The sequence below is a fragment of the Ursus americanus genome, chromosome 9 (genome assembly GCF_024610735.1).
Source record: "Ursus americanus isolate L20-20 chromosome 9, mUrsAme1.1.p, whole genome shotgun sequence".
Taxonomy (NCBI): Eukaryota; Metazoa; Chordata; class Mammalia; order Carnivora; family Ursidae; genus Ursus; species Ursus americanus.
Window position 1 is genome coordinate 40,287,788 of NC_142135.1, and position 15,313 is coordinate 40,303,100.

Here is a 15,313-nt window from a genome sequence, read left to right on the forward strand (position 1 = left end):
TGTAGAGATTAGTTAAAAATAAAAATCTTTAATATAAATAAGTAAAAGACCTCACGAGGAAATCAAAATCAGAAGTCATTAATCTAAAGTGTTGAATAAAATTCATAGACAAATGTCAATTCTTCCTTTAGGCCTCCTTTCGTGTCATCTCTTAAAGATACATACCAAGGAAATGTTTAAGGCAATAAAGGTAAAAGAGGGTTATTTTGTCAACACTGACACATGTGTTTTACTAAGTTCGCCTGCTCTAAAGTCATTAGTGCTTTGAGAATAAGGTGCTTAAAGATACACTTGACACACAAACAGTAGCAGGTGAACGAAATGACCTCTAGGTTTTGTACTTTAAAATGTTCTGGGCGGGGAGCGGTGCTTGGCTGGCTCAGTGGGTAGAGTGTGCAGCCTACTTAAAGAAAAAATATTTTTTAAAAATTCTGGGGATAAGAGTATAGTGGGGTAAACTGAAATAGATGAAACAAGACTGGCAAAATATTGCTATCGTCACAAGTAGGGAGAAGATAACCTCTTGACTTTGAAAATTCTTAGAGTTTCTTAAAGTTACACCTGAAAATAACATGATGCAAATATTTTAAGAAAAAATTCTTAGAAAAACAAAATTGTATCAGGTGTTTTGAGTCGTTATTTTTCCTTGATGTTCACTGCACTATAATTTTCTGCCATGCTAAAAAGAATGTTAAGCATATTTGCATTTTAAATCCCTGGACTGCTCATTACATGAATAAAGTCTTCAGACTAGCAGGGGAATACTTCTTCCATGGAAGCTATACTGAATTCTCACTGACAGAGTCAACTGCCCACAGCAGTTCTTGTTTATGTGATTTAGAACTATCATCCAAACTGAAAAACCTTAGTTATAATCATTCCCACCAACAAAAATTATCTGGCACTTCTCCATTATTACAACACTGGTTGATACTGTATTACTACAATATTCTGGTATCACTTCATTGTATGCTGAATTCCAGTTTGCATGGGTAGTACTAAATATTTAAATTTTTTTAAAAAATTATTTTCAGGGGCGCCTGGGTGGCACAGTGGTTAAGCGTCTGCCTTCGGCTCAGGGCGTGATCCCGGTGTTATGGGATTGAGCCCCACATCAGGCTCCTCCGCTATGAGCCTGCTTCTTCCTCTCCCACTCCCCCTGCTTGTGTTCCCTCTCCCGCTGGCTGTCTCTCTCTGTCAAATAAATAAATAAAATCTTTAAAAAAATTATTTTCATAACCAAGAAAAATATAACCCCATACTAAAGACAGATTTTATCCTTTTCCCTAGTCCTATTAGAAAACATTCACCAAATAAATCAGAAAGTAAACTGGCTGCCAAATGTTACTATTGGGAGAAACTTGGTAAAATGTGTAGATCTCTCCCCACTATTTGTTACAATTGCATCTGAATGAAATTACACTTATCTCGAAAGGTAGGCATTGAAAATACTACAAAACATAGGCATCTTTCAGAGGGTTGGTATTTTTTTGGTTCAAATGCAAAGAATTTCGGAACAGAATACAGTAATGCTACACAACAAACTGAACAGTGCAGAGTGCCTCGGTATTACTTAATAAACATATTCATTGTTTAGGGAGAAATAAGATGATTGAATAATAAACAGTTATCCCAAGAAAGAACAAATCTTTCATATGGGGCACCCAAATGAAGCACGCTCAAAAATAAAATATCCCTTGCCCTCTTTCTTGGTTCAGGTGATGTTACTTATTTAGTGTCCTACAAAAGGTAAGGTGATGCATATAAAGACATTTATGTTAATCTGGCTTTCCTTAAATGAGATGGCATAGAATTGAAGAATCAGCATGTTTCTCACCTGCGCTAGAGCTTTGATGCAAAGGAGAATATGCTTTCTTAAGAAAAATGAAAGGTGAGAATAAAAGGTAGGACTCTCCTTTTGGAGAGAAACGGTGTGATGTAATGGAGTTTTGAGTGATAAGCAGGATGGGCAAAAACGCATTGGCCCTTCAAATTCCTTTGTATCCTTGGCTAAGCTCTAGGATACTGAGTAACTGAAGCTGTCTTCCAAAAGGGAGGGAAATGTCCACAAGCAGAAAATAAACCACATATCCTTTTTACACTTACTCTTCAAGATGTTATTGTCACAGCCACACATTTAGACTGCTAAAACCTTCTTAAATAAAAATGGTTGATGTTTTCTCCTTAAATGTTCTTCAAGTAACCCAAATCCTCATGATGAAAGATGCTGTGTCTCAGAGCCATAGCCACTGGAGAGTTTATCTTCAAATTTTTAAATAGATCAAATTAGAGGTAAAATAAGGACAAATGCCCTCTACCTGAAGAAGACCTCTGACGTCACTGACTTAGCACAGGGTCACAGTCGCATTCTGTCAGCCACTCTACACTAGAAGGAGTCTATGTTTTATCAATCCTCATGTTCCCAACATATCTCACAGAGGTACTAAATAATAGTTTGCTTAGTTAAATGGAAAGTTAAAAACAGTTAAAACTGGGGCGCCTGGCTGGCTCAGTCAGCAGAGCATGTGACTCTGATCTAAGGGTTGTGGGTTTGAACCCCATGTTGGGGATAGAGATTACTTTAAAAAATAAAAAAATAAAATCTTAAAAAAAAAAAAGTTAAAGCCAATCACTTCTTTTCGAGGGACACGCTTAAAAAAAAAAAAAAGTAAACTGCAAAACAGTTTCGCCTGGGTAACTCAGTCAGTTAAGTGGCAGCCTTCAGCTCAGCTCATAATCTTGGGGTCCTGGGATGGAGCCCTGTATTGTAGGGCTCTACACTCAGCAGGGAGTCTATGTCTCCCTTTCCCTCTGCCCTCCCCCCACTCGTGCTCTCTCAAAATCTTTTCTAAAAAACCTCCAAAATACATTAGCATCTTAACCTCTTAAAGTAATGAACACATTGAATTAATCTCAAGTTGAACTGACATATTTCATAAAAAGGAGGGAATTATAAAACTTTAATTTAAAAAGAAACAAAAACTCCAAGAGTGTCTGATTAATATCCTTTCTTAGCTCCACAGACACTCTCTTAAGCCTTCCCCATTTATGAGGGAATATGGTCAAAATATACTTGAAAACTTACACAGCAATTTTTCAATATCCTCAAATGCCTTTTAGTCATGTCGGATTAGAAATTAGTGGTATTCTGCCAAAACTGTAAATTATTTTATAGTTTGGAATTTGTTCTTTAAATTATTCTAGATTTTGCAGTATAAATAAGAGGACATTTCCATGTTTAAACACTTTGTGCGGGTAGTTTCACTACAATTAGGGAAATGTCAATTAATGGACTATGTTAGGGGATTTGAAAGTATTAATTTTAATTAATTAATTAATTTTTTAAAAGATTTTATTTATTTATTTGACAGAGAGAGAGAGACAGCCAGTGAGAGAGGGAACACAAGCAGGGGGAGTGGGAGAGGAAGAAGCAAGCTCCCTGCCAGCGGAGCAGGGAGCCCGATGCGGGGCTCGATCCCAGGACCCCGGGATCACGCCCTGAGCCGAAGGCAGATGCCCAACGACTGAGCCACCCAGGAGTCCCTAATTTTAATTTAATAAACATGACTTTCAATTAAAAATTTCATTCCTGGGGCACCTGGGTGGCTCAGGTGGATAAGCATCCAACTTTTTTTTTTTAAAGATTTTATTTGACAGAGAGAGACAGCAAGAGAGGGAGCACAAGCAAGGGGAGTGTGAGAGGGAGAAGCAGGCTCCCAGCGGAGCAGGGAGCTCAATGCGGGGCTCGATCCCAGAACCCTGAGATCATGACCTGAGCTGAGGGCAGACGCTTAACGGCTAAGCCACCCAGGCACCCCAGCATCCAACTCTTGACTTTGACTCAGGTCATGATCTCAGGGTCGTGAAAACGAGAGCCACACACTGGACACCATAGTCAGAGGGGACTCTGCTTCCCCCTTTCCCTGTCCCTCCCCCGACTTGCATGCTCTAAAAAGATTTTTTTAAAAAATTCAATTTCTACGAAATTGTCCTACAGAAATGTAAGTATTTAAAGATCAATATGAGCTTTGTTTAACAGAGAAACATTTTTTTAAATTCGAGATCTAAAAATATGGAACTGTTAAATTCTGATGTATTTTTACCCTTGTGACATCATATGAAGTTACAAGAATGAGGTAAATATATACATATTCCTTAGGGAAGATGTCAACGACCTAGTGGCAAGTTTAAAAAAAAAAGGGGGGGGGGGACAAGTGAGGAGTACATGTTAAGTATGCCACATTATTTAGAAGTACACACATATGTCTTTATTACCACCCAATAATAGTGACCGCTTCTAGACTTAGAGGTGTATAAAATGGGAGTCTACTTTTACTCACAATACCTCCATATTCTTATATGTAACAATGAGGGCCTTACAAACTTTGTAACTCCTAGAAAAAAAATTAACCTATAGTCAGGGGCCCAAAACGACAGATGCTATTAAGCCATAAATGTCAGTTTCTCTTGACTTTGGGCCTTCCATTCAAGACTCGAATTCCCATCTTACCATGTTAGCCAGCTATTTCTAAGGGATTCCTTCTTTTCATGGGGTCCAGATTACAAGTCAATGATGGAACTGGATACTCTGCAAATGTATTCTAGAGTGGAAAAACAGCACCAGGCACCCAGAGGAACAATGCATTTCACTCCTGACATCCTGATAGTGTAAGAAAGGTAGACAAAGATCTTTCTTATAACCAGAGCCCACGACTAGCAAGTGATTGTCACAGGGTCCAGAGTAGGTGACAGACTGGGACTGGGCCAGACGCCTGACACAGCACTCAACCATGAACAATCACTCATGCGTCTGACCCTTTTCAAACCTTCAATATAGGGCCAACTGGCAATTATTATGGCTTCGTCCCTATTCTTCCCCAGTAGAATAAAGAATATGTGCAATAGCATTTATGAATGTTTTAAAAATACCTAACAAAAATAACAAATGTAATTAACAGAGGCCACATGCTTCACTGCTGAGATTCTACAGTTTCTGCTCCCTTCTAGAAAACTAGATGGAGAGAGAAAAAAACTACCATGCGATAGAGCAACTATGGGGATGGATAGGTTACTTCCGGATCACTTATCAAAAAACCTCACTTACATATTGATGGGTGTACTCAAAACACGTAGTCAAAATACCTGGGGAAGGAAAAATGAGGCCTAGTGTAATTTTTAAAATTCTGAGCAATATTGCTTGTGCCAAAGTAAAATTGCATTTTAATGAAAATGTATCTTAATAAAGTTTTAATTTAATTTTAATAAAATAAAATTTTATTTTAATAATGAACCGGTTACTGGCCAAATCGATCTTTTTGAAAAGAAAATTTTGAGAATGAGGTCATTATACATCCTAGTGAGAATCACAAGCCATCAGACTCAGAATGGACTTTCAAAAACTTGGTAATCCCGTCATTTTCTAAGAACCAGGAAGGTTAAGTGACTTGCCCCAGTTACACTAAGAGCTGAGACTAAATCTCAGGTCTCCCAGCTTTCAGACCAACAGCTTTCTCTCCATTATACATACTGTTGCCTTCCAGAAACTGAGCACAACTAAAAAGAATGAATCAGATTAAAAATATGTTGATTCTAAGAAAGTGCTGAATAATCTCATCTCGGACGTGTTAGTGCTGATTTAGAGGGGGGAAAGAATAGAAGTCCTATAAAATTTGAAACAGCTTTTATTTATTATGGGTCGACATGTGAATGGATGCTACTTAAAAATATAATGGCTCTTATGGATTTTCCTCTTTCGTAATCTGTTCACAGAATATTGCCATGCTGTTGCAATGCTTGCAGTGCTACTTACTTACGGCCCTAAGACAGGAGAAGGAAAAAAGGAAAGTTGTATACATAGGTAACCTAAAAGATCCTGCTGTCAATATATGGTTAAAAAATGAGCTTATTTTGGTCTTGAAACAGCCTTCTTGGCCAGAGAGATAGGACAGAAGCTGTTGCCTGTCATCCTGTTCGTCAGTGGCAGACAATATTCTTTTGTGAACTCAGGCACTGCCTATCAAAGGAGTCCTTTGTTTCTGTCCCTCATTTCCCCTTCCACCCGAGCCTTACCTGGGATAGTACGCAGTGTAGTTCATGAAGAGCTGAGCGCCCGCTGGGTAGTACGCGGTGGAGGGCTGCAGTGCCCGTGGGTTCAAAAGCACAGAGGGCTGATAAATGGCAGCTTCAGTAGGAATAACTGCTGTAGGAGCTGGAAATGTGTAGGAGGGAGGGGACAGGCCTAAATAAGCAGAGAGAGAGACTTTGAGACATTTCTCACAACGGACACTTGTGCTACCTCTAAAGTCATAATGTCACCGTTCCACACAGACATACATTTTGTTTCACACATACATACATTTTAAAGAGACCAGTTCTTTATCTTCCCAAGTGACTTTTTAAAATTGTATATAATTAGTATTTTCTGAAATTTTTGTTGACAATGTGAAATTTCTCAAATGTGTCATCTTCTAAAAGTTTGAAAATTTTTTTTTAATGTTGGGTAATTTTTTGGCTAATCTTCAACTCAATCACTGAATCCTCATCTTCCATAGAAAATTTGATTAAAAAGTCCAAGCAACTTCCTTTTGATTATATAGATAACACCTAAAAATCATCTCAAAGCCTAAAGACCTAGAAATTGGCAAAAACCAATTATCAAGTAGATTTTTAAGTCTGTTCAACTATTTCATGACACGTGTATTTTTTTCTACCCCTGAGTGCCAGTTACACCATAAACTACCCCTTTGAGGAAAGAAACACAGGACATTTAGTATTATTTCACACTAAAAGCTGGGTTGTTGTTGCTTTTTTGAGAGCTGTGCTTCTCTTTCATCTTGTTATCCACTCCGTAGTACGGTGGAAGATGAAGATGGTTAGGATAAAAATGATTTCATGAGCTCTGTGCATTGTGCCAAAGCACAGATGGTGGCAGAGTGAACTGACCTAAGAGTAGATTAACTCTGCATTACTTCCACCTAAATGAACACCAAATGATGGGCTTTGAAACTCATCTACATCTTTGGACCTGTTTTAAAAAAACAAATGACAACCACCACCACCACCACCAACAACAACAACCCCCATTACCCAGCCTGATAAATAACTCAAGAAAAACAGGCTTAAGTATTCCTGAGAGTTGACTGATAAAAAAGCTGACTCAGGTTAAATAGAAAACAGAAAGGATGAAATTCTATGATCTTCTAGTTATTCAGTCCAGGCCCCATAACTCTTTTAAGTCACACCTGTTACTGCTCTGTAGCTGTAACATGTGGGGTGAACACAACAATCCAGGCCATCTGCATTCAACAAGAGAGATCACGGAATGGTGGCCTGAATTTGGAATTCTTGACTTTAATTTTTGCACCCAGAACCATCTAATATATTTTGCAAATAGCAGAGGCCCAAGGGACACCTTTTCACAGGAAAATCTCTATTGTCTTTTGTGTTTGAGTTTCCACGCATGTATGGAGATGAGTAAGAGAGTCGGCAGCACAGGGCACCATAAACCAAAGACCGACGTATCGATCTCACATTCAGCTTTTAGGTCTCTTCTTCGTAATTCACCAAAAACTGTGCTGCATGTTCAATATATAATGTAGGTAAGTTTTAAAATTATGATTCCTGACCTTAAAGATTCCACAAAATGGCAAATAGAACAAATTGAGGCACCTAAGTCATCTAGAAAATTATAAAGCCTATGCCCGTTACCTTGCTTCCAAAACTATCAAGTAATTTGTGAGAGGACAATATATAAAAAGGCTGACATTTTTGTTAATAGATTAGACTGCCCAGGTTTGGATATTCCTCAAATGAAATGACACCTATTCTTACACTACTAAAAGAGAATCACATGTGTATATTCATAGATTAGAAAAGTGGAGTTTACCTTCAAATGTTCAACTTTTTGAAAAAGTTAAAATTTCAATAAACACAGTTTAAAACTTTAAAAACACGGAGACTGTAGTGGCGTTTCTTTCCCAGATTTAATAAGAAACTCTTCAGGGGGGATTAAGCAATCACTATTTTAACTTCTTTAGTTGTTGAGAGTAGATAAAAAGAAAACATGCAATTTCTCTAAGGTTTTTGGTTGCTGTAAAAATAGGAAATCACCTCAAATGAGTTGGTAGGGGAAAAAATAAGTCCAGTCAAATAGGCATAACATTAGCATGTATCAACTGGAATTCTTTTTTTTTTTTTTTTAAATGAGTGAACTCGTCCACTAAAACAGCAAGTAGTCAATTTTGGTTAACATTTTTGGGGAGTATTAAAATACATGGAAATCTATTTTTATGTGGAAAAAGGCATTTTAAATTTTTTCTATTACCTTAAGGCTTGTGAGAGGAAAGGGGGGAAAAAAACGAAAGTCTTATGAGGTAACTCTGTAATGACCAGTTTTCCACCAGGAAGAGAGAGAAGTAAAAGGATACTATAGCAGAATAATTTGGGTTACACAGCATGAAGAAATTTCCTTATCTCACAATGCTTGATAGATTATCACTCAAGGAAATTATAAAAGTTACTGATATTATCAGTGGTTTAGGGACAGAATACATAGGACTAAGATTACTTTAAGACACCACTTAAACCCAGTCATAAATTTCCAGAACTTGGCATTCATTAGTCATCAACTCTTAAGATAGTCACCAACAGCAAGCAGCAGATGAATGGAATTATTACCATTTAGGAAGTCCAAGGGAAAAAAAGGATTAAGCCCCACCGAATGATCTATGAAAAATAGTCTATCAAACAGTTTCATTGGTATAGATCCCTCTTTACGGAAAGTGATGTCCTAAACACACTCTATTTTACTGGGATCAGGTATGTAATCCAGGTAGCTTTCTCCATTATCGTTGGACTATATTCCAAGTGCTACATTCTTTAAACATACCCAGCATGGCTCCTAACAAGGTATGTCTTATTCAAAAGTGAAAACTGAAACAAAAAGATTCAAGTTTTAACATCAGATCTGCAAATGTTCCTTAGTCACTAACCACAACATGGTCTCCAGACTAAAGGGCTTATTCCTCTCACACAGGATTCCAGATGGCTTGCACCCAGGTGCCAATGAGCAAGAGCATGGCTTGAAATTAAGCACTGATCCTGCGATCCAATGGAAACTTTGGCTAATTTATTTACGCATTTATAGTTTTTAATAACTTGCTCATTCCAGATATTCTGGAGAGCAAGATAAGTGCTCCCCAGATTGTCCTTTCCAAAGAAATACTTAATGCTCAAAAAATTAAAAATGCAAAATGGGCATCAAATCACCCTTACCAAAAAAAAAAAAAAAAAAGTTTAATGTTTTACCAAAAAAAAAAAAAAAAAGGAAAAGAAAAAGGATTCAGCCATACTTATTTCACCTTTAAATGCGTATTAAAATATCTACATAGCCAGGTTGCCTCCCAGAGTCAGTGCTTATCTTGAGCACATTAAGCTTCAGAAATCAAGTGCTTATCACTGGAAAAGCAAGAATATAATTTGAAAGGAGGTATTCGTAGCATCTCTAATTATGGGTGTCCACAACCAAGGTCTTAAATGATTACCAGATACTACCGATTTCAGATGGGAAAGCCTTATGTAACCATCTCACCTGCCTTAGAAAGAACCAGGGGCATAGACAGTTATGAAAGCAGCTTAAGCACCTACCAGCATATAGCGTAGAATAGCGCCAAGACCCAAGAAAAACTTACATGGTAACTTACATGGCGGTGGGGATAAGCCATTTCGATTTAAAGTGCCCCCCATTAACACAAAGTTCATCTCCTCAGCTGAACACTGAAAGACTTCAACATATCTGTCCTTCATGGTTTTTTTATGACACTTCTGTGCAGCCATAAATGCTCTGTCCGCAGACTTCATCTGGATAAAGGCATCTCCTGATGGGCGGCCCTGAGCGCGTGGGGGAGAATAAAAACAAAAGGAGACTGTCTCCTTCAACAAGGAAATGGTTGCTTACAAAACATGCAAAGTGACAATCACCCATAGTACAGACATTTTAGCCACAAAATCTGGGTGACAAGTGTTGCCTACTGAAATCTAACTTGCATTTTATCACCTAATCACCAGAATGGCCCACAAAATGTTGGAGAAAGTTTTGAGAGCTCATAGTTGAAAATGATCTTTTCTCATTACTGCTAGTCAGTATCAGATTTACACGGTTTTGAAAGGGTCTCCTTATAACTGTGGTTTTAAAGTATAGGATTGTATATTGCGTTTTGCCTTTCTGAAAAATCCGATTAAATCTTATCTGATTGAGAAGAACTAGGGACAGAACCAGTATAAGAGCTTTATGTATGCTCCTACATGAGGCTGAAGAGACCAGCGTTCTGTGATGGCTCAGTTGTCCATTACCGACCTGCAACATCCCTTTCCCTTCTCCCTGAAGCCTAGGTTGGGATGTGGGCTTGGGAAGAGAGAAGGGGGTAACGAAATGGGAACTGCAAAGCAGTGAGGGCGGGTGAAAGCTATATTATCAGCCTTGCTTAGGAGTCCTTCTCTCACCTCTTCACTAGTACCTCCACTTTAAACCTTGGTCAGACAGGTGTTTATAGATATCTCCTCTATTACTAATAGCTTGCTAAAAATCCTGTTTAAAGCCAAGCTGGTAGACTTCTGTTTCACAGAACCAGAACACATTGGTTTTCTTTAACATGGACATTTTATGGGGGAGAAAAAGACACGATTGGCTTTTAAGACTCCTTTCTTTTTTTATGGATTTCCTTAAAAGTCTCTAAGGGACTACTTAGTGCAAATTATAACCATGCAAGTTACCATAAGAGTCACCATACCAGGGAAATTAGGGATACCAGGGAAACCCAGTCCAAGATGGAAACCTAACCTCTTCAAGACAGCTAAAAGCTCGTCCATCATTAAAGAAGCATTTCTCCCAAATTCAATCACGATAAGTCACATGGGTCAATAAGAGGCAAATATGTCCACTCTGGTTAATCAAAGAACAATAATAGCCCCTAGGTTATCAGATATGGTGCTCAAAGAGAAACCGAACAATTTCCTGGCAATGCTGAATTGTAGGGAAGTTTTATTCAAAAGGACTCCCACCAGTGAAGCATGCTGAGAGGGTACATAGATTACAAGTTGCATAGCTTAATACTGACATGAGAGTTAGAATGAGCATGTGCTGGGGTGGAAAACCAAGCCAGGGGCTCAGGAGGTTTTCTGATTCCTCATACTCAGACTAGCAATTTAGAAAAATGTTGTTATTTCCAATACAAACCTATATTCAACCCATAATGCTCAGAAAACATTTTTAAAAACTAATGCAACCTTGTTTTTAAGAGTTCAAAATTTTAATTAGGAACACTTGGTTTACAGGTTTTTAAAAATTCTGTCCCGCTTATCATAGCACACAATGCTGGTAAATCATTTGTCAACTAGTAGGACTAATTTTGTTTAACCAAAAATCAAGAGACACCAAGACAGGAACTACTTTTAATATGCATAGAATTTATCCTTGTACACCATGAGAATTTGGTTATCCTTTGATAGAGGCTTCTCAATAATTCATTAACACATTTGAGCTCATGTTATGATCACATACTGGTCCAGGTGGAACAGATACAAATCCTTACTAAGTCTGCACTCTACTAAATATCATTTGATGTCATATATATAAAATAAGAGAGTTCTAACCAGTCTACAGATAAAAAGTACTCTGGAACACAGATATGCTCTTTGGCTTATATACAGTCTACAATCACTACAATCACTACAACAGCAAAGCTCAGGAGCTGTAACAGTAAAATGTTGTGTTAGATGGATAACGTGTTCGCATCCTTCCTGAGACTACTGGTAATTTGGTGGATACAAGCAACGGTGGAATCAGAGCTGAATTTAAATTACCATGCTAATGACAAAATTCTTTCTGGAGTTCATCTCAAAGACCTCCTGTATCAACAGTTAAAGCTTTCCTTAAAGACTTCTGATACCGCTGATTGAACACCTGTACTTTTTTTTTTTTTAAACTGGAAGAGAGCCTTTGATCCTAAGAATAAGCAAATCAGTTTTCTAGTAAGTTACTCCTTACCTGGTGATTCAATACCATGTGAACCCCATGAGTTCGAATATCTGTGGAAAACTCCCCCAGAAAGTCCAGAATGTCCTCAATTGTGGCCGCATAGGGAAGACCTCGAAGGCGTATACAGTCTCTAACGTTTGTAGGGGGCACGAATTGCTGAGGTAGTACTGGAATAATGGGAGGGGTTGGAAGTGGAATAAGAGGGGCCGATGAAAATCGATTCAGCACCTGTACTCAAAGCAAAAGAGAAGTGATTTAGAGCCTTGCTCCTCTAACGTGGTCCACAACGAGCACAGCAGCAGTGTGGGACGTGTTAGAAATGCAGCATCTCAGTTCTACCTCAGACCTGGGAAACATGAACCTGCATTTTTTTTTTTTTTGAAGATTTTATTTATTCATTCGACAGAGAGACAGCCAGCAAGAGAGGGAACACAAGCAGGGGGAGTGGGAGAGGAAGAAGCAGGCTCCCAGCGGAGAAGCCTGATGTGGGGCTGGATCCCAGAACGCCAGGATCACGCCCTGAGCCGAAGGCAGATGCTTAACGACTGAGCCACCCAGGTGCCCCCTGAACCTGCATTTTAACAAGAGCCTCAGGTAATTCTTAAGCATATTCAAGTTTGAGAAGCACCTATGGAGAAAGGGATTCACACTGCTCAGTGGGGAAAGCATGAGACCCACACATTTGTCAAATGCATGCTAAGGCACAGGCCACACACAATACGATGTGCTTCGATTAAGGACTGGTCTACTGGACAAGTACTTCACAGTCTCAGGACCAATATCCTGAAAAGTACGCTGCCTGTATAACAATCTGGACATACTGCTAAATGTGAACTTTTGTAGCAGTCTATTAGATTTCATTTCACGAAGCACGGTGTTCCCCTTAGTATTGTTATCACATTCTACCTCCAAACCCAAGCAAGAGAATGACACAGTAAGGAACCACAGGTCAAATAGTGACTCTGGATTATATTATAATGTAATACCACATTTATAACAATGTATAAAGCCCAAGACAGAACGGCTGGTAACATAAAAATGAAAAAAAAATTATTTAGTGACCACAAAATAATCAGTTTTTATGTGAATTTGAGATAGTCAAGATGCTCTGTCTTGCCACTATCTTTTAAAGTCATAGAATTTGGCTGTCTTGAAAATGAATGAGAGGTTAGGTGTATTTAGGAGAAAGGATTACTTCCAGGCAAAACTCTAAGATTCTGGTCTATCTTTAAAAAAACTTTAAGAATTTAAAGGGGCGCCTGGGTGGCTCAGTTGGTTAAGCGTCTGCCTTGGGCTCAGGTCACGGTCCAGGGTTCTGGGCTAGAGCCCCACATGGGGCTTCCTGCTCAGCAGGGAGCCTGCTTCTCCCTATCCCTCTGCCCCCCCCCTCAGTTCATACTCACTCTTTCTCTCTCTTAAATAAATAAATAAATCTTAAAAAAAATTATAAGGTTCTGGTCTACTTTTGCCTTAGTTTAGAACATGCCTACTAGTTTATAATATCAGGTCCTTGTGCACACAGCGTATGTGACGTCCCTAAGTGTTCTAACTTACCACTGTAGCCTTAATCATCCCTTGAACTGAAAAGAAGGAATCAAAACCCTCCCCCCAAATTGCCCTAATTTCCTCACTCCCACCCTGTCCAGTTGCTAAGAGGTGACAGAAAACAAAGAATACAACACAGCCAAAGAAACTTCAGAGACAGCAGAAATTTTTAAAAATTACAACAATAATCCAGACACAGCACAAACATGATGGGATGAACATGAACAGAAAGTAAGTATGGTTATAGACAAACTCAGCACAGGAAATGCTCAGGCACCTTCCGATACCTGCAAACAGGAGGTGAGCGAGCAGTTATTGGATGAAATGACTGTTAGGAATGAAAAGACGGCAGTGCAGAGCACATGATTACTTCAGCATTTCTTCAGTCAGTAGGACAGGGGCTGGAGGGGAAGCTCATCTATCGCCCAAACCTCATCATGGTGAAGTCGTAGAGGCAGCACCCTCTGTACCTAAACCAAGAACATACCGTAGCCGAGGCCCCGGGGCAGTCTGTTCTAGGCCAAGATTTCCATAACACTGTTCTTCCAGTTAAAGATCTAAAATCTTATTTGCGCCCCCTCTGGTTTGGCACTGATGTGTTTAATGTTTGAAGCCTCAAGCATGTTTCGCGTATTTTAGAAATTCAGAATTTATGATGCTCACTCTCAGCAAGGTACAGGATTGTTTAAATTACACGTCTGTTCACAGTTTAGGGTTCAAGAGCACTAGAACATCAGGATGCAGAACTAGCTTAAAATGTCACCTATGTTTATTCCAGGTATAAAAATCATGTCAGTATCCTAACAGGTGAGAGGTTCTTTTCAACTTTGGGCAATTGTTTCAAATCACAATACACAATGGGCTCTGCAGAAAGCAAGACAAAAATCATTTTATGAACTCATAGGAATGACAGTAGAGTCAGTGTCCTAATTGCTTGCAAAAAAGATGAAATGTATCATTACAGATGCTCTATTCTACTAGGGGACCCAAGCAGATTAAGTTGGAAGAGCCACGTGTGAAGCAGTCTGCATGATCTCAAGATACAGAAGAAAAACGAAGACCCTTAAAGACCCTTCAGCTGGTAAGTCAAGAATAGCCAAAGGCTTGAAACCCTACAGATGGCTTCATGTCTGGATCATTTTGGGCAACTGATTGTCCCATCTGTGCCTCAAAAACATTTCTGAATTCTGAAAGAGAATAGGACAAAAGGACACTTTATACCATCACCAGCAGTAAGGAACTGATCAAGCTTTTTGGGAAATAAATTTGGTAAGATATTAAAAATCTAAAAAGCTCATCCCATCCAGTTGTAAAGACTCAATCAGAAATTGAGAGTTTCCTAAGCATGTTTATCTAGAAATTTCTTATGCATGAAAAAAAGCCAACCTGAATGTACAATGGAATTTCTTTCTTTTTTTTTTTTTTAAAGATTTTATTTATTCATTTGACAGAGAGACAGCCAGCGAGAGAGGGAACACAAGCAGGGGGAGTGGGAGAGGAAGAAGCAGGCTCCCAGCGGAAGAGCCCGACGTGGGGCTCGATCCCAGAATTCCGGGATCACGCCCTGAGCCGAAAGCAGACGCTTAACGACTGAGCCACCCAGGCGCCCCTACAATAGAATTTCTAAATAAATTATGTACGTAACATTAAAAATGAAATTTTTTGGACACGGGTAAACTTGCAAGATACGTAGTTCTTAAAAAGAATATAAAGTCTATCTACAGATATTCTAAT

General features: G+C 38.8%; 1 protein-coding gene across 5 annotated transcripts in view; it reads right to left on the reverse strand.

Annotated features, from left to right (window-relative positions):
• Nucleotides 1-15,313, reverse strand: part of ESRP1 (epithelial splicing regulatory protein 1) — a 55,541-nt gene that overhangs the window by 18,690 nt on the left and 21,538 nt on the right. For 4 of the 5 annotated variants that reach the window (XM_045805940.2, XM_045805939.2, XM_045805938.2 and 1 more), the window contains exons 11-13: nt 12,044-12,262; nt 9,690-9,888; nt 6,070-6,238 (exon numbers count right to left, since the gene is read on the reverse strand). In XM_045805940.2, coding sequence (XP_045661896.1) covers nt 6,070-6,238; nt 9,690-9,888; nt 12,044-12,262 — 587 coding nt within the window. The remainder of the gene's footprint in view (nt 1-6,069; nt 6,239-9,689; nt 9,889-12,043; nt 12,263-15,313) is intronic. The other variant, XM_045805937.2, reaches the window with a different exon arrangement.